General features: G+C 40.2%; 1 protein-coding gene across 2 annotated transcripts; it reads left to right on the top strand.

Annotated features, from left to right (window-relative positions):
- Positions 1–999: 999 nt before the first annotated feature.
- Positions 1,000–18,954, top strand: LOC114853922 (complement C3-like). Of its 2 annotated transcripts, none has more exons than XM_055508383.1 (43): positions 1,000–1,246; positions 2,213–2,411; positions 4,237–4,399; positions 5,309–5,388; positions 5,490–5,578; positions 6,106–6,188; positions 6,266–6,356; positions 6,488–6,590; positions 6,731–6,851; positions 7,090–7,205; positions 8,679–8,825; positions 8,911–9,010; positions 9,084–9,163; positions 9,275–9,466; positions 9,650–9,805; positions 11,229–11,358; positions 11,458–11,526; positions 11,803–12,000; positions 12,107–12,221; positions 12,309–12,403; positions 12,493–12,632; positions 12,887–13,099; positions 13,352–13,409; positions 13,826–13,915; positions 14,108–14,311; positions 14,393–14,471; positions 14,566–14,725; positions 14,797–14,892; positions 15,214–15,364; positions 15,446–15,531; positions 15,676–15,753; positions 15,825–15,980; positions 16,088–16,150; positions 16,371–16,452; positions 16,567–16,615; positions 16,699–16,789; positions 16,892–16,981; positions 17,254–17,356; positions 17,596–17,685; positions 17,844–17,936; positions 18,010–18,093; positions 18,253–18,394; positions 18,694–18,954. In XM_055508383.1, the coding sequence occupies exons 1-43, from the start codon at positions 1,152–1,154 to the stop codon at positions 18,836–18,838; spliced, it is 4,965 nt and encodes a 1,654-aa protein (XP_055364358.1). In that variant the 5' UTR covers positions 1,000–1,151; the 3' UTR covers positions 18,839–18,954. The 2 variants fall into 2 exon arrangements, with proteins under 2 accessions (XP_055364358.1, XP_029003662.1); XM_029147829.2 differs by having other exon boundaries at positions 1,001–1,246; positions 14,108–14,314; positions 14,396–14,471.
- The last annotated feature ends 961 nt before the right edge of the window (positions 18,955–19,915 follow it).

The raw sequence follows: 19,915 nt of genomic DNA, 5'->3' as shown, positions 1-19,915 counted from the left end.
AGTCTTTCCAAAATAAAACCGGGACATGACTAGGAACATGGCTAGTGTCAGGAACACACGGCTGAGGACCCAAATGCACAGCGCACCGGAGTATTGAGGAGTGAATCAGGGTTTATTGCACAAACGTGGTCAATCAGTCCAGGTCACACACAGAATGGCTCAGTATTTAGGTACAGGAAAGGAACAGATCAGGTCCAGTAAGCAGGCAATGGTTCAATACACGGAGAAGCTCAGCGACGGTACAGGCAAGGACTAGACAACTCACGGGTCAGACGGTCGTGCAAAGGTCAATATCCAAGCGAAGGTACAGAAACGGGTCAGGCAGGAATCGGCGGTCAGAAGCAGGCAGGATCAATAACATGAGACAATCGTCTAGAATGCTGGATGGTGGTACAATGACTCGACAATCTGGCGTCTGACTGTTGGCTGAGGTGGTGCTTAAGTACTGAGTCTGATTACTTGATTTTTGTCAGGTGTGCATTGTGAACCGGGATGAGAACAGCTGAGACGAAAACAGGAAGTACTTTCAGATTAAAACAGGAACTGACACGAGTTGTGACAGCTAGGAACATGACAAGAACATGACACATACGTATATGCATTATTATAAATAATCTCATAATATATATTAATAATAATATAATAATAATAATAATAATAATAATAATAATAATAATAATAATAATAATAATAATAATAATAATAATAATAATAATAATAATAATAATAGCCATGACAAACAACATCCCAACTTCCATAATCACACATTATTGATATTGGTAGTGATATGTACCAGTAATACTTACAGCTAAGTTTACAAAGTGTAGAAACTGTTTATCAGCTCAAGTGTTGAGTGTCCCACTAAAGTTAGTAAAGCTGTAGGTTAACATTGTTCACCCAAAGGGTGAGGCAGACGTTGGTGCATGAACAATGCTAATTGTGAAAGCCAGGGTAATGGGAGGAGCTCAGCCGCTACACCCACCAAAACGAGTGGAGGGAAGAAACCCAGTAGCCAGGGAGCCCACACACCTTCAGTATTTAGTAGCTGCAGCTTTAACTCTAAAGTAGTGGTAATTAAACCCAAACATACAGTACAGTACAGGTGATAAAAGGAGGGAGCTGCAGAGCGCCAGGCTAAACTAACAGCAGGAATGGGATCAGATAGGATCATGCAGTGCACCCAGCTGTGTCTGCTGGTCATTCTGGCCTTGTCCACCCTAACTTCCTGGGCTGATGGATCTCCATTGTAAGTACACCTAGCTAACATATTCCTTCAGACCAGAAATTTATGTGTTATCTTCAGTCACTTTGAAGGCATTATATTATACACTACACTGCTAGTCTTTTCCATGAGGGCAGGGCACATGCTAGAGATTTTCATGCTTGCTTTGGCAGTTTTAATACTCACAAAGCATAGTTAACTATGTAGATTCGTAAATTTTGATGCCACACAGAATTGCTTCTACATGTGTCCAGCAGGTCATACTAATTTTACAACAGCATTGCTTTAAATTATAAATAAAAAATCATAAATGAAGTACCGTTGTACACTACTATAAAAATCCTCCCCTTTAAACCCACGTGTCTATCAGGGTAATCAATATTTTCAATCAATATTATTAATTAATATTTGTAGTCAGCTTCTTGACTACAAATATGAAAATGCATTTATTTTGACAAAATCACAAGTCAGATGATAGCGAGACTTATCATTAACATAAACACATTAGTATGTATCTAACATACTAATCACAACAACTTCATAAGGAACTTGTATTTTCTACGTAATAAATTATTTGCACTGTATTGTGCAGTAAATAATGTGCAGTAAATAATATGTGGAAACGCTTGTTTACTGCTTTTGTTGATTTACCTTTTGTTTATTCAACCCACATTTGTGTTTGAATAAATGCCAGTAAATGGACAGTAAATTATCCTTTTACAGTAAATTTGCACATTACACAACACGCAGTGATGAAACACTGATAGTGTTTAAATAGTACCAGATGTTGTTCAAGACAATCAATAAACAATTTCAGCGTTTAAAGTCCAAGCTAGATCTTGCCCTATCATCTCCCAGTTCTACTTTTTGTCAACAGTTTGGGTTTAAAGTTTAATAGATTGAGTGTTGCAAGAATGTGTGTTTAAGCCCATTTAACAAAGATGCATTATAACAAAAATTGTGTACTTGCTCTTCTCCCCTTGTCTTTAGAGAGGTGATGTCTGCTCCTAATTTGCTGCGAGTAGGAACAACAGAAAATGTCTTCGTGGAAGTCCAAGACTGTGCAGCGGAGAATGACATCAATGTTGAAATCACGGTGATGAATTTTCCAACTAAAAGTAAAACCCTGAACTCCACAACTGTGACCCTCACCAAGGCAAAGGATTTCCAGGCCTTTGCACAAATTATGGTAATGTTAAAATACTATACTATATATTAATATATTAGTATTATAAATTTATAATACTACTAAATAGCAAATTAGATTGTAACGGTGAATGTTGTGTAATTCGCATTAGTGATGTCTTCATCATGATGTTTCAAGCTAGTTTTTCATTATACAAACTTCATGCTATTGGTTAAAACAAATAGGTTTATGAAGATAAATGAAACAGAAAAAAGAACACCAAAATATGTGTATTTTGAGCCCCCTGGTAGAAAATGCTGTTGTCTGCCAAACGTGAAGTTGATCAGCACACCTCTTTGCGGAAGCGTGCTAGACATTCGGGTCACAGGTCACAGCATCCAGTTTGCTGATGTCTGGCAAGCAAAGCAGCTAGCAGCTAACATCTCACTAATTGCCCCTTAACGACCAAAACACCACCAGGCAAGCGGCAGTGAATGGACCTTATGATTCTAGCTGGAGAGTCTGACACTGTAGAGGAAGTAGCAAGTTCACTTGAAATACACCTAGAAACACTCGTTCTCTCCCTCAGTAAACCTGGCAATCAGGACAATTTCACACACCTGGAACACTCTCTACAAATACAGGCAAGAACAAGAGCTAAAGCAAGTTAGGCATGAACGAGAGCTAAGGCAGGCTAGGCATGAACGAGAGCTAAGGCAGGCTAGGCATGAACGAGAGCTACAGTAAGGCAGTCTAGACATGAACAAGGGCTAAGGCAGGCTGGGCATGAACGAGAGCTAAGGCAGGCTGGGCATGAACGAGAGCTAAGGCAGGCTGGGCATGAACAAGAGGTAAGGCAGGCTAGACATGAACAAGAGCTAAGGCAGGCTGGGCATGAATGAGAGCTAAGGCAGGCTAGGCATGAACGAGAGCTAAGGCAAGCTAGGCATGAACGAGAGCTACAGTAAGGCAGGCTAGACATGAACAAGAGCTAAGGCAGGCTGGGTATGAACGAGAGCTAAGGCAGGCTAAGCAAGAATAAGCGCTAACTAAGGAAGGCTAAACATGAGCATGAGCAGGAGTATGGCTAGACACAAGGAAAGTTTAGCATGAGCAAACAAACGTGAGCATGAACGTGGCTGGACAGAACTACCAAGAGAACCTAATGCACGTCTTACATGCCTGGCAACACGTGGCTAACATGGTCAACATGGCTGGACATGAACATGGCTGAGCTAACAATCGGCACCAATGCACGACTTAAATGCAGAGCAATGCGTGACTAACATGGGCAGAGTTAAACACAGCTGAGGGAAAGAGAGTGTGGGCGTAGGTCAAAGCAGGAACATGGAGGTGGGAGAAACAGGGGTCATAACACTCCCCCCAAAAGTGGTTTTTGCATGTGCTGGCGCCTTTAAAGCTATCGTAGGCAGGTGTATAAAATTTGTACTAATTAGGCCAGGTGACAAGGACCAAACAGGAAGTGACCTCACAAATACAACAATGAGGACAACACAGTAACAAACAAGGGCAGAACGGAGGGGTGAAATACGTCCCTCACCTGTGTATGTGTGTGTGTGTGTGTGTGTGTGTGTGTGTGTGTGTGTGTGTGTGTGTTTGTGTAGACTACAGACATGATACTCACTGTAACTAATGACATGATTTCTGAATGTACAGTAGCTGGCAGCACCAGAGCCACTACAGGACGTTCACATCCAAGGGGGTGAATGTGAATACAAATACACAAATTTGTGTACTATCATATTATATTATATTGTACTATATTGTTACTTTCAGGTTACTTTTCAGTAGCACAAACTGATAAATTGTATTGGATGTATGTTTTATAACATGAAGAACTGATAATAATTCAAAGATCTTATTCCAGATCCCACCTGATGACTTCAGTAAAGATCCCAAAGTGAAGGAATATGTGTACTTGCAAGCCAAGTTCCCTGATAAGATGCTTGAGAAAGTGGTTATGTTGTCCTTCCAGTCTGGGTACATCTTCATCCAGACTGACAAGACAATCTACACCCCTGACAGCATAGGTGATTGCAATTCTTCACTGCTAAAACACCTGAGTACACAGTGGCTGTAAAAGCAAACTCAGATAAGACTTACAATTGACTAAAATTGTTCTATTTATTCCTATACATTTTACGTTTATATTCATATTCTGCAGCTGTAATAAAATGGAAAGTTAGATGGAAGGAGGAGTTTTGACAGTCTGCACAAAAGTGTTTACTGTATGTCGTTTCTCCTTAAGGCCTTCCTTTTATCACAGTAAGCCCATTCAGCTCCCGAAAAGACCCAGTGTTTAGGATGTGGGTGTGAAAACCCAAAGCAGATGTGTCCAAAATTTACTGTGGCAGTAGTAAACGGCAAAACAATTTTAGAAGAGACATCTGAAAATTCAACCCCCCCCCAAAAAAAGTCTGTTTACTAAGTAGTGGAAGAGTGGAAGTAGGCATTCCTCTGGCCGCATAAGAAGAAAAGCTCACAGACTTTACAATACCACAGTCATTAGAGCAGGTCAGAGCATCTACTACCGCACTGCCTCTGTTACTGTGTTAAAATGGCTAATGCCACTTGGACTATTCTCCCCCTCTAGTAGTGGTATGTGCCGATCAGGAACTGCTTCAGATGCGGAAAGCTTGGAGGACAGTTTCTCTGAGTCCAGCAATTTCAATAAATTTGACGCAAATGTTATTGTTGATGTAGTTTGTGCGTCCATCGAGCTAAACCACATGCACTCCAACACAGTGCTATAATTGTAACAAGAAATGCTGGAATAAAGTTTTCTGAAGGAAAACTGAGTCATTGAGTGATCTAACAGTCACTGCAGTGGTGGACCGTAAAGTAGTAGAACCCAAGTACAGTATAAGAGAGAGCCATTGTCAGCCATCTCCATTTCATCTTGTATGTATTAGCTGATTACCTCTCTCTGTCCCTTACAGTCAACTACAGGTTGTTTGGAGTGAGCCCTGGCATGACTCCTGTGGAGAGGTCTGATGCTTCAGTTGCTGTTGAGATTTTGGTATGTAACAAAGTCTTTATGAACAAAACTGAATTGAACTGAATAGAAAATTAGTGTTTGCATAAACCTTCTACAGAAATTGTTGTCACTAATGCTTTTAGACTCCCGATGGCGTCATTGTAAAAACTGAATCAAAGTCCCTGTCATCTGGCATCTACCCTGGATCTTATCAAATTGGTGAAATTGTCAGGTGAGTCCCTGCTAGGATTAACATTGTGCAATGACCCTACAGCTTTGTTAGCATAAAACATTTGCTCAGCTGCATCTCGGCCTTTGCCCACTTATTTGTTAGTTTTTAGTTGCATTTTTTTGCATTGATGACTCTCTGCTGTGATTGAACTCTGAACCTCACCAATCAGCCAACCAAGACTGAGGAAAGGAAGAACATTTATTCATAACTAACATTTTAGGTCTAAAGTTGAAACTTATTAAACGTTAATTATCAAGTTCATAAAATAAAAAAAATAAACTACAATTAAGCATGAATTGGAAATACACCTAATCTAGAAGTATTGGAATCTATTAGAAAACCACAAAAAGCAAAGAAAATATCAAAAAAGTGATCAATGGTAATTACTGCATCTGACTTTTAATACTGTTAATATTTAAGATGTTTTAGTTTTGCTGTAGGTGTCTGAACAAATGAAACATTTTTTGTAGTGTAAAATGTTAATTCCAATTTTGTGTGTGTGTGTGTGTGTGTGTGTGTGTGTGTAGTCCTGGGCAATGGAAAATAGTGGCAAAGTTCCTTAGTACCCCACAGTACAGCTACACAGCAGAATTTGAAGTCAGAGAATACGGTGAGTGACTGCTTTTTTCAGGCAATCTTTTAACATTTAATCTATTATACCCTGACGCGATTTTTTAAAATTTTCAGTGTTGCCCAGTTTTGAAGTCAAATTGTCGGCAGCATCTACCCCGTACTTCCATGTGGACAGTTCAGAGTTCACCATCAACATCAAAGCTACGTATGTGGGGTTTTAGTTGTGTGGCTTATGTGTGACTTTATTTCAAATTACATTTTACATTTTGCTGTTGCTAAATGTAATATATGTTTACTGAGAGTTTCTTATTTGTGTATTTGTGTATTTTACTGTAGGTATCTGTTTGGTCAAGAAGTGGATGGGTCAGCCTTTGTTGTTTTTGGGATTTTGGAAGACAGTGAGAAAAGAAGCATTCCTGGGTCATTTCAGAGAGTGCAGGTGAATAAAATGTCTGTAATTGTCTCATTGTCTCACACACCTTCTTGAGCACAATTTAAACACAAACCACCATTTTTCCTTATTGCTTAAATGTAACACATTTACTGACTCTATGAAGATGTGTTTTTATTTTACATTAGATCCGAAGGGGTGTTGGAACTGCCAAACTGAAGAAAGAGGACATTATAAAGACCTTCCAAAGCATCCAACAGCTTGTGGGACGTTCCATATATGTAACCGTCAGTGTTTTGACAGAAAGTGGTAAGATACTGTAGTGTGGAAGTGTGTTTTCTGTGCCTTGCTGGTGTGAGACAAAGTTCACTGAATATTATTTTGCTTTTATGTGAAGAATTAGGATTAAAAGGTATTTTCATCTATTGTACATTCTCAGGTCATGTAAACAAAAAATGTAGACTTATTATTGAAGACAGGAGAAATTTGAGTCAAATCTTACTGTACTGTACAATAATGGACTGCGTTGTGTCACTACCACCAACAGGCAGTGAGATGGTGGAAGCAGAGCTGAGAGGTATCCAGATTGTCACATCACCTTACATCATCCGGTTCAAGAAAACACCTCAATATTTCAAACCAGGATTCTCATTTAATGTTGTGGTAAAATAGTCATTTTGTTGTAGTCAAGATTAGAAAAACTTTGTTAATCCCACAGGGAAATTATTTTTGCACCTTACACCTATGGGCAATGGAGAGAAGCCAATTAACCTAATGCATGTTTTTGGACAGTGGGAGGAAGCCAGAGACCCACCACACCACCGTGCTGCCCATTACTCACATTTAATCACTAGCTAAAGTTTTGTTATACATGTTATTGCATGGATGAAGATCAACCCTTACAGAGAGAGGAGGAACTGTACAGACTGATTGCCACCAGTAGGAAGGATCTCCAGTGGCGTTCTGTGGAGCACCTAATACTGATCAGCCTCTGGCTGAAGGTGCTTCTACTGTATGTCCAGCCAGCACACTGTGTAGGGGGTGGGAGGTGTTGTTCAGGATAGAGAGGAGTTGGACCAGCATCCACCTCTCAGCTACAGCATGTAGGGGGTCCAGTTCCACCCCCGGAACAGAACCAGCCCTCCTGATCACTTTGTCCAGTGTGTTACTGTCTGCTACATTCATGCTGCTGCCCCACAGACCACAGCGTAAAATACTGGACCCACAGACTCATAGAACATCCCCAGCACGGAGCTCCAGACGGCTCAGGAAGTACTATATGTACTGCTCTGAACCTTCTTGTACACAGCCAAGGAGTTCTTTTTCCAATCCAGTTCATTGTCCAAGTACACTCCCAGGTATTTGTACTCGGTCACCACCTCCACCTCTTCATTTTTATAGTGAGAGGGGTGACAGCACTCACAAATTTCCTAAAGTCAATCACCAGCTCCTTAGTTTTGCTGATGGTCATTTGGAGGTGGGTACGTCCACACCAGTCCACAAAGCTGCCCACCACTCCGTGGTACTCTGTGACATCACCACCCCGAATACATACTACAATAGCAGAGTCATCAGTAAGATTCCAGAGATGACAGGTCTGAGGTGTACAGGGTGAAGAGGAAGGAGACAAGACTGTCCTCTGTGGAGTTCCTGTACACACAGTTCTGCAGGCGGACTTACTGGGGCGGTTGGTGAGGTAGTCCATGATTCATGAGATTAGGGAGGGGTCCACCTGCATGTTCTTCAATTCCTCTCCCAGCAGCGCACGCTGGATGGTGTTGAATGCACTGGAGAAATTGAAGACACCACATAGCTGGGGAGCACACACTTTTAGCACCATTGGGCTGATCCCAGCAGGTCCTGCAGCCTTTGTTGGATAAATCGTGTTCAGCTCCTTTCTCACCTGATCTGTTGTGATTGTGTGTGAGGTGGGGGTAGAGGTGGATGAGAGCTGTGGGTGATGTGAAGGGGGGCCTATCGTGAGCAGTGGGGAGTTTAGAGGCCCAACCTGGAATCTGTTAAAGAAGTTATTACGTTTGTTGGTGTGTAGTACTGTATAACCTGTGCAATGATTAAAAGGTGACTACTACTACTACAGTATGAAAATGAGATCAGCTACTTGGTTTTTGATGACAGGTTGAAGTTCTGAATCCTGATAATTCACCGGTGCCAAATGTTCCAGTAGTGGTGAATCCAGGCGCTGAGAAAACCAAAAGTTCATCGAATGGCATAGCAAGACTTTCTGTTAATACCGAGCAAAGCCTTCGACTACTAACTGTCACAGTACGTATGCTTATGCAAAAACAAAAAGAAATAGGATGGGACTCAATGAGAGTTTTTGAGTCTGAGTCATTTACTGTATTTGTAGGCAAAGACCGATGACCCTAAACTCTTACCTGAAAGGCAAGCAACTACATCTATGACAGCTCACCCATATACCACTAAAGGCAACTATTATATACACATAGGTGAGAAAAGTCCTGAAATCAGATTGACTGTCCTCAAATGTCAAGTACTAATCATAACATCCTCCTGTTTTAGATGTGAATGTGGGCGATACACAGGTGAACGTAAAATTAAAGCCACATGGGACAACAAATGCTCATGACATCACTTACCTGGTGAGAGGTTGAACCTGTCCCTGTTTGGTTCTGTGCTATTTCCAGCAGTCTGTTACTGTAAGTACAACACACATGTTGGATAAGGCCTGACATATAAATACATGTCCTCAGATCTTGAACGGAGGTCAGCTGGTGGATTTTGGTCGAGCCAAGAAACAAAGTCAAATATTTATAGCCAAAATAATCCCCATCTCCAAAACTGTGCTGCCCTCGTTTCGTATTGTAGCTTACTACCATACAGATGATAATGAAGTGGTGTCTGACTCGCTTTGGGTGGACGTCAAGGACTCTTGCATTGGATCGGTGAGACACAACACATTTGACGCATATTCACAAACAAACCTGTCTAAGGGATTTAACGTATATAATTACTAATCATCTATTACTTGTTTTAAATTTTCATTACATTACTATAATTTTACATGTATTTACCAGCTTCATTGTAACCAAAGATGTGTTTCCCATAACTGCTACTTTCACTTTTAGTTAAGTTTAGAACCAATGGGAAAGAGACCGTATAAGCCTCGAGATAAGACGTTTGGTCTGAAGGTCAGGGGGGATCCAGGGGCCACTGTGGGACTGGTGGCAGTGGACAAAGGTGTCTACGTCCTGAACAACAAGCATCGTCTCACTCAGAAAAAGGCAGGAATTCTTTGTTTATATAGAACGATCATCTCAGAAAAGTATGAATAATCATTTCTAATGGAACAGGCAGCTAAACTATGACAGGTAACTAGCATTAACACATGCTTAGTTCAAAGAATAGATCTTTAGTCACTGAATTCAACTTTCTTCAGTCTGCTTGCATACAGTATGTGCAACTACAGTAGGTTTGGGATAAATTAATCCAGGACAAGTGTCCACAACACAGGCAGAATAAATCCCATGTTAACTAGATTGGGCTAACTTGACCCAGCTTTTGTGCAACTAAATGATCAATCAGGATTTGCAGAAATAGTTTTGAAACAGTGTACAGATTAAGAAACAACAGGGGCCTAATGTACGAAGGGTACTTACGCACGAAAACCTGGCGTAAGCACGAATCTATGCCTAAGGTCAGATGTATCAAAACCTACGTAAGGTAGAAACGTGCGCAAATCTATGGTAGCTCGCTGGCTGGCGTTAGTACTTTTCTACAGCTATTGATACATTAGCAACATGAAGAGGTAAGAGTGGCAAACTGTTAATCACGTGAAAACGATCATTAGTCAGAGAAAAACTATATAAAAATGTATATACAGCCAAGTGTTCCCAATTAGATGAAATGATATAAAAAGCACACATCCAGCTGTTGACCACACTAGGGCTCCAGCTACAGGGGCATCCAGAGGGAGCTGCAGACCGGTTGGGTAGTGGACCCTGAGCCGAGCCATGCCAGCTCTGTGGGACACACGATTGATCAGGGCAACATTAAATGCAGTTTGCATCGAGAGCAAACTCATTGACTGGACAGCACCATTACAGGATAAAACATGAGTCAGGAAACATTTTTATTTCATCAACATACAAATAATAAGTGTCACACGAATGCAGTTACAGTGAGCAACATTGTAGCGAGGTGCCTGGTTTAACGATGATCCATTCATTGTATCGGATTTGAAGCTGGTACCAGATCGGTCCAAAAAGTGTTGAGTTCAAAAACGTCCGCCTACACCGTCCACCAGACCACTCATTTTTTTTCTGCTCCTATGCGGAACCTGCAGCATCAACACCTAAAGTACACACAGGACCCCGCTTGGCGTACTGCGTGGACGCAAATTGTATTTTAATGAATTAACATAACTAAATAGAGCTGTTTCATGGGAGGAGCCTGCTACTCATTCAACTGCGCTACGATGAATGGTAAGTACGAAGGAAACATACGTAGATTCGTACTTAGTAGCAATTGATACATTTGTACTTATGCAGTTTTCTGGATTTGAACTTACGCCAAGTTTAGTAGGAACGTTTAGTAGGAGTTTAGTAGGAGTCTTTGTACATGAGGCCCCAGGTGATTAGTAACACCTCCTTCAGCTGGTCTACTTCATTAATTTTTACAATTCCAACCGTATTTGTCTCTATTCAGGTGTGGGACGCTGTGGAGGCGTATGACACTGGCTGCTCACCAGGTGGAGGGAAGGACAGTATGGGTGTTTTCTATGATGCTGGGCTGGTGTTTCAGTCCGGTACTGGTATCACGACTCCCTTTAGACAAGGTGACACAAAAGTAGAGTTGAATGTCAGGATTCAACTTCTTATCTGTGGCATGCTTTGCTGTTGGTCTCTGCTTTAGAACTACTTTTTTTCATTTTCAGAACGGAAATGCCCAACTTCTGTCAGGAGGAAACGAGCCAGCTCTGTAATGGACGTCAGAACCAGCCTAAGTAAGAATCTGCTCCTAACTTGTTCTGAAATATTATTTTGTTTCACATTTAAGTTTTAAGTTTGAGATAATTTAAGATAATTTAGAACTTCATTTTTTACTTATGTATGATACAAATGTGAACTGAAGGCATCATTTGTGCAAATAAACCCTACTCTTTTTACAGTTTCTCAATATGCTTAAACTTTATGAATATTAAATTGTCCATTAATGTCCAATTGTTGTACATTTGTAGAGTAATGCTTTTTTAAAAAATGTTTTCTATTCATTTAACCAGTGAGTCAGTATGGAGATAAACTGCAACGTGAGTGTTGCTTGGATGGCATGAGACCCACCCCACTGTCCTATAACTGTGAGAGGCGCAGTGAGTACATCATAGATGGTGCAAACTGTGTCCAGGCCTTCTTGCGCTGCTGCAAGGCCATAGAAAACCTGTTAGCTGAGAAGAAGGCGGAAAGCCTCCACCTGTCTCGCAGTAAGAAACGGGGACATCATTGCCATGTGCTGTTCTAATTGTCGTGTAACTTGCATTATGTTGCCATACTCAACCAATGTGTTATTGGTTTTTCATTTTACTTTAGGTGAAGAATCAGAATACATGGACAGCAATGAAATTGTTTCTCGCTCAAAATTCCAAGAAAGCTGGCTGTGGTTAGACATCCAACTGCCTGCTTGCGATCACGGCGAGCTTAACTGGTAACAAAGAGACACACTAAAAAGATTTAGTTATTATTACATTTTTAACACTAACCCTGAATATACTTTCAATAATTGTCTTTCAAGTGTCTCCGAAAAGACCTTAACCTCTTCTAAAGCTGTCCTCCCAGACTCAATTACAACTTGGTATTTCACAGGTATTAGCCTGTCAAGAACCCACGGTGAGGATTCTGTTCTTCAGCTTCCAGTACTTACTGTACTTCCCCTCCCTCCACCTGTGTGTTTTAACTGGTCTCTTTTTTGCTTTAAGGTATTTGTGTGGCTGATTCATTGGAAGTCACTGTGGAGAAGAAATTCTTCATTGATCTCAGGCTGCCGTATTCTGCTGTTCGTGGAGAGCAGCTCGAAGTTAAAGCTGTTCTCCACAACTACAATGACGACTCTGTCACTGTGAGTTTGGTTGGTTGCCCTTTATGATGTTGGCACGTTTTTGCCACTTAGTCTGAGTTGCAGAAGTATAGGTCATTATTTTGTAGCAAATGGAAATGTATGCATGCACAAATGTTAAACGCTTGAAAATTTAATGATAGAAATTACTGATGACTATTACTTTAAGTGATTTTGCTCTGTGACACTCCATTATTGTGATTAACAATTATCAAATCAATTTTAGCTTTTTACTGAAAACATCTTAAATGATTTAGGTGCAACTGGATCTCATTGAAAACACAGACCTGTGCAGTGCTGCGTCTAAAAAAGGGAAGTATCGTCAGGAGGTCACCATTGGGGCTCAAACCACTAAATCTATACCCTACGTCATCATTCCTTTGAAGTTTGGAAAATTCAATATCGAGGTCAAAGCAGTTGTAAAAGGATTTTTTGCTGGTGATGGAATTATAAAGAGTCTACTGGTCGTGGTAAGAAGAGTGGAATGTAGAGCATAGTAGTCTGTATAATGTATAACTGATCTCTTACTCAGTCAATGCTTTAATGCAGCTGAAGAAGAATGCATTACAACCATAATCTGTCACTGGTTTAGAATCACATTACACTCATTAACAACAGTCAGACAAGGAAATAATAAGAATCACTTAGCCAAAAATTAAATTTTGGATCATACCAAGTTTGCTCAGATATAATTGTTATTCCTGTTTCCTGCTTTTTTCTAGCCTGAGGGTGAACTGAAAAAAATTCCAATAACTATAACACTAGACCCAGCTAAGAAGGGTAAGTTTCATCAAAACACATCAGTCTTCGTGCACATCACCACCATTGTTTTCGCAAACAGAGGTTGCATGAAAACCTTCACTCCATATGAAAACATGGAAACACATTCATCATTCACAGTGTGGGAATCATGTGTGCAATACATTTCATACCAAATTCATACCAAAAATCTCCTGGACAAAAACTGGACAAACAAGCTTGTAAACTACAGACAACTCCACTGGCTGACAAATGCTGCTTTACCTGGAGACATGGCTTTTCTTTCACAATGCTTTATTTGTTTTTCATGTAAGCTTTTAATTGTATTTTCTAACAACCTAAAATTATTTGAACCTACCTAAGACCACACACTACAGTACAAGGAGTCTGTTTTTCCAATTGCTCATTCCTAAATGGAAATGTGTACAATTTTGTAGGTGGCAGGCAGCAAGAAATCCTCAGGAGTGCAATTTCTCTGACAGATGTGGTGCCAAACACACCTATGAATACACATCTCTCTTTGATAGGTGAGATCGGAAGACATTTTTCAAAAAATTCAAACTTCAAATTTAAATCTCAAAGCTAAAATATAAAGAAGTTATGAACCAACCAGAAAACAGGATATGAAGCTCTCACCTGCAGATTTTGCAGTACACACTCAGTGTACAGTGTAATGAGCAGCAAAACGCTGTGGGGACCTGTCCCCTGTGTCCACATAGGGAGAGAGCAGATGGGTCCATTAGTGGAGAGCGTCATTAGTGGGGTGTCGATGGGGGCGCTAATCTTCCAGCCAATGGGTTGTGGAGAGCAGAACATGGCCTTCATGACCCTGCCAGTGATTGCAACCATGTATTTGGACAAAACCAACCAGTGGGAAAGTGTGGGCTTCGATGAGCGTGGTAAAGCCCTTCAACACATCGAAACTGGTGAGAGCAAATGATTTAGGGTCAAATTGGGAAACTGGGATAATTATTAGTCAGTAAACCTTCTGCTGTATTTCTGACCAGGCCGCACTAACCAGTTGAAGTACCGTAAAAGTGATGGGTCTTTTGCTATATGGCCTAAATCTCAAAGCAGCACATGGTGAGGAGCCAGAGCAACAATGGACTTGTACATGAACTTACCCTGTTACCCTGTATTATTACACTGACTTTCTTCTCCTGTCTCCTCACTCAAGGCTCACTGCCTATGTCGTCAAGGTGTTTGCTATGGCCTCCAGGCTGGTGCCAGTAGAACACAGTCTTATCTGTGACGCCGTCAAGTTTCTCATACTGAACACACAGCAGCCTGATGGCATATTTAAGGAAATTGGACATGTGTCGCAGAGAGACATGATTGTGCGTGGTTTCACAGCTCTTCCTGGTGCTAATCAATCTGAATCTAAGAATGTTAAACATTGTATCTGTAGGGGGATGTGGAGGGAAGAGACTCAGATGCCTCCATGACGGCCTTCTGTCTTATTGCTTTACAAGAGGCACGAACCACATGTTCTTCCTCTGTCACGGTGAGTAACTCTGGCGCATACAATACAGAGACAGAGCCGTTGCTGTCACGGTTCCCTAAATACAAACAAAAACTTTACATGCGCAAATATCTAATCAATTAATGCTATAGAGTTTTCAAAATTTTAATCACTGACGCTTTTTTTCCTACTGTTATCACCTAAAACCATAAATATGAATATCTAGGATTTTGGCTGCTCACAGAATTTTATCGCAAAACAAAATTTCATTTTATCAGAAGGATTGTTTTTATTAACGTAGATATTCCATAAAGAAGAGTTTCTAATTTCTTCCACCATTATCCATCCTTGCCTTTAATCCAGAGTCTGACAGGCAGCATAAACAAAGCGGTGGCATATTTGGAAAATCGGCTGCAGGGACTCACTTACTCATATGCTGTTGCAATGACATCATACGCCCTCGCCAACGAAAACAAACTGAACCGAAGGATACTTAACAACTTTGTGTCCTCAGGTATCTACATTTAAAACAAAATGTGGGTTTACCATGTTAAGTATGTGTGTTTATAGGCGTTTCTGTATTTCTCTGTGTTAGATTCATCCCACTGGCCAGTACCTGGGCACCATTATTTGACATTGGAGGCTACAGCTTATGCTCTTCTAGCTTTGGTCAAATCCGGGGTGAGTATGTCTCCCACAGTGTCCATCAGTGCAGATTACAGGCTTCAGGTATTGTTTTGTTTTTAGTAATAATCTCCATGCAATATTACAGTACTGTATGTACTTACTACAGCATATACTCATTTTACTGCTTTTTGTTGAAAGGCTTTTGAAGATGCCAGACCTGTTGTGAGGTGGTTCAATGAGCAGAGGAAGGTGGAAGGAGGCTATGGCTCAACTCAGGTAACAAAGGACCTTCTCGTCTCTGCCTGCATGTATCATTTCAAGCTACTGTATCGACTGTGTCTCCGTAGGCCACTATAATGGTGTACCAGGCAGTAGCAGAATACTGGGCCAATGCTGAGGAACCAGAGTATAATCTGAATGTCGACATCTTGCTGCCACGCAAATCAAAAGCTACCCCATACAAATTGAACAGGGAAAGCCAGTTCACCTCTAGATCAGCCAAGGTGAGAACAGACATGCTCCCCAAAATCTGAAATCTAACAGCATACTGCTCAATGGTTGCATAGAGCTGTGTATAGAGTTGTTAATGTTCTGTGTATATATATAACAGTTCAAGGACATAAACCAGGATGTGACAGTGACTGCCACAGGAAAAGGAGAAGCAACACTAACAGTAATTATTATTATTTAACACTTGTGTGTTGTATGTATGATTTTATCTGAATAGTTTCTTAATCTGTATACTCTAAATATCTGGTTTTCTTGCTCCATATAGCCCATTATGGACCAATCATGCATTTTATGTGCTACCTAATGTATCCACTATGTTGAAGGTACATGGTTCACCACGCGGTTCCTAAATGCTTAAAATCTACATTTCTTTAATGCTGTAGATGGTGTCATTGTATTATGCTATGCCTCAAGAAAAGAAGGGGAACTGTGATAGGTTTGACATGACCTTGGAGCTCCAGACAGGTAGTTCACACTCTTGACTGTAGCAGTTCTTTTTGCTAAGTATTTTGATAGTATTTACAAGAAAGAAATACAAGAAAGATAAATATTTGTATAAGATGTAGTATGTGTCTTCAGAGAAAGTGGAAGAAGATACAACCACATACAAGCTGATAATAAAGCTTTTGTGAGTACAACCAAGCATCATTGCTTTATAGCTGCTCTACTTTTCTATGGTATTATTTCTCTTGTTGCATTCACTGTGTGCAGGTATAAGGACAATGAGCACGATGCAGCCATGACAGTCGTGGACATTGGCTTGCTAACTGGCCAGACTCCAGACAAGGACGACTTGGACTCGGTGAGAACGGATATGCACAGATATTCACTCAGATAATCCCTGGAATTTAAATGGAAATCAATTCCACTGACTGTAGACCTGTATTTGTGTGTGTGTGTGTAGTTGTCCAAAGGCCATGCCCGCACCATTGCAAACTATGAGAAAAACACAGACCTGTCAGAAAAAGGGTCACTCATCATTTACCTTGACAAGGTAAGTATTTCTTTCCTCCAACCTTTTTGCTAATTTTATGTTTATCAGTGCTGCATCTGAGTTTTATTACGAGGTCACTAGATTGTTAAGAATATTTGCATTCGTTTTTAATAAAAAAATTATTCCTTATTCAAATTAAGTAAAAACAACTGCAGCATTTGCTTTGCTTGTGCTCTTAACGGACAGACTTGCTGAAAAAAGTCACAATTCAGTCACAAAAAGGCATGATCTGTCATTTTTGTCAAACATAACCGTATAACTTCTTTCTACAGGTTTCTAACAAGAAAGAAGAAGAGATCAGCTTTAGGCTCCATCAGAGTGTCAAAGTGGGCATCTTACAACCAGCCGCTGTGTCTGTCTATGAATTCTATAATAGTGAGTTTCACATTTCACATTGGTTTTAGGGAGTAAATTAGCCTCCGTCCTGTCACATGTTTACTGTGCCTGTCTGAATTTAAACTTGTTCAAAACTTTTCAGCTGTTCAACAAATCATTCATTTATTTGTACTGATTACTGTTATAAACTGTAATTCTGTTTAGACTCAACAGAAAATATATGAAATAATATAAATAATAAAATATAACTTTTTTCATTCTTTTTTCTCCTGTTGCAGGATCTCAATGTGTGAAATACTACCACCCAAAGAGGCAACAAGGAGAGCTGCTGAGGCTCTGTCAAAACAATGAATGTATATGTGCTGAAGGTAAAGAAGAGTATTTGTCAAACTAGAAAACTATGAAAAAACAGTATATAAAACACAACACTGTATTCTGAAGGTGCAATAGTAAACAAAAGCATACTGTAGAAGTGATGGATCACACCTTTTCTGTGTACTGCAATAAAATCACATTCACTTTCCAGAAAACTGCTCTATGCAGAAAAAAGGCTCAATCCCAAATGAAAACCGGGCCACGAAGGCTTGTGAGAGCACAATAGACAGCAAAATTGAGTATGGTGAGTGACCCAGTGAGTAAGTGAGTGACTGAATGAGCAAGCAAGTGATCTCACACCATTTCTATCTTCTCAGTGTACAAAGTAAAACTGGTAGAGTTTAAAAACAGTTTGACCACGGACATTTACACAATGCAGATACTGGACCCCATCAAGCAAGGTCAGTATTGGTCTGCTACACCTACAGTAGGTGTTGGTCAGGAAGAAGTACAATGGTAAAGTGTGTATGTTTGAAGACTGGCAGGTTAGTTACAGTATCACGACATGCATCACCTTAAAAGTGTTGTTATTTCTATTCTCTCCTCTTTTTTAATTACAGGGAGTTTTGATGTTGGACCTCAGGGTAACCGCACTTACCTCGGTTATCCTCACTGCAGGGTTGGTTTAGGTCTGGAGACAGGCAAAACCTACCTTATCATGGGCACATCAAAAGACATTTATAAAGATGAGAAAAAACAACTGTACGTTATATTTGTGTGTTTGAATTATCGTCACTATGTATGCATTGTTTTTGTTTGTTTTGTACTTTTTTAATGCCATATAATATATTGATCACATATAATAAGGGGTGCTGTCCGAGGTATACTATATATATGTTTGTGGAGCTCACAAATTATAGAGGACAGATTTGTTGGTTGTTGGTTCTTTTCCCAAACAAAAACCCTCATGACAACTAAAATAATAAATAAATTAATATGGATAAAAAATGTGAACTACTTTAATAACAACACTGTTTTGTTTATCATTTTCCTTGTTCTAGTTATCAGTACGTGCTGGGGGAGAACACCTGGATTGAATACTGGCCGACCAGCAAAGAGTGTCAAATGAGCAACCACAGGGCTACATGCGTGGGCCTAGAGTTTATGGTTAACCAGATCACTGTCTTCGGATGTCAGCAGAAGTGAACAACACAGGCTGTTGATCTGTAAAACTGTGGTTGATGACTGTTTCCTACAGTACCTATAAGATTAGAGTCCTACTCTAGGTCACCAGGCATTAAAATTTATGTGGTCAGCTCTTATTTGATGGTCTAAGTTTCATGTTTGTGTTGTGTCATTGTCATCAGTCGACATAAACCATAAGGGTTCGGCTTAAAATTTAAATCAAAAGTTCCCTGTAGGACTCTTGATACACCCCCTCTGTCTCACCACACCCCATCTCTGGACTCAGGCTTTTTTTTTTGCTATCACACCCAATTTCATCACAGCCACAGAATCTACCATTCCAAAACACGATGTAGCAGTGGCTGAAGCTAAAGAACTATGGCTTAAAGTCTCTAGTCAGGAGAGGAGTGCACTGACAGCCACCAGGAGGAATGAAACCATCACGATCCTACCAGCAGCAAAAGGAAGATGTACAGTTGTAAAGAACACTAGAGATTACCATAAAAAGGTCATTTCACACGTATAAGAAACACAAAGGAGACATCACCAACAGCTACAAGAAAAAGACCCCTATTGCCTTCTTGAGTAATAGATACTGATAGTTACAAATCTTGAAGGCGACAAAGATGAGGTGTAAGGACTGCAGCCAATAGTGTGGCAAATCTCACCATCAATGCAGTAAAAAACTCTGAACCGATGACCATCATAGTAAGTGCTAAGACTTGGTATTTACATAATATTTATTGTGTTTTTATGCAGACTGAGGATCCTAATATTGCCCCAGAAAGGCAGGCCTCAATCAGCATGACAGCCCTTTCTTACAGCAGCAGGAACAACAATTACATTTACATTGGTACTAAAAGATTTCAAATCAGACTGTTGATTGTTGAGGTAGTGAAACTACAATATATTATACCAGGCCAGTGTGAAATGTTATCTGGATTGTAATCAAAGATGATGCACTACATCCTGCTCTCATGCAGATAAATTACCCGAATTTTGCAAAACTGAACTCTGTGAACTCATGTCCATTCTTGTTGAATTTTGTTTCATTTGTGTTGAGTTTTCAGGGTTAAGTGTACTGTGATTCCCATAATT

This window comes from Betta splendens, chromosome 4 (genome assembly GCF_900634795.4).
Source record: "Betta splendens chromosome 4, fBetSpl5.4, whole genome shotgun sequence".
Classification (NCBI taxonomy): Eukaryota; Metazoa; Chordata; class Actinopteri; order Anabantiformes; family Osphronemidae; genus Betta; species Betta splendens.
This window is presented reverse-complemented; position numbering and strand designations above follow the sequence as displayed.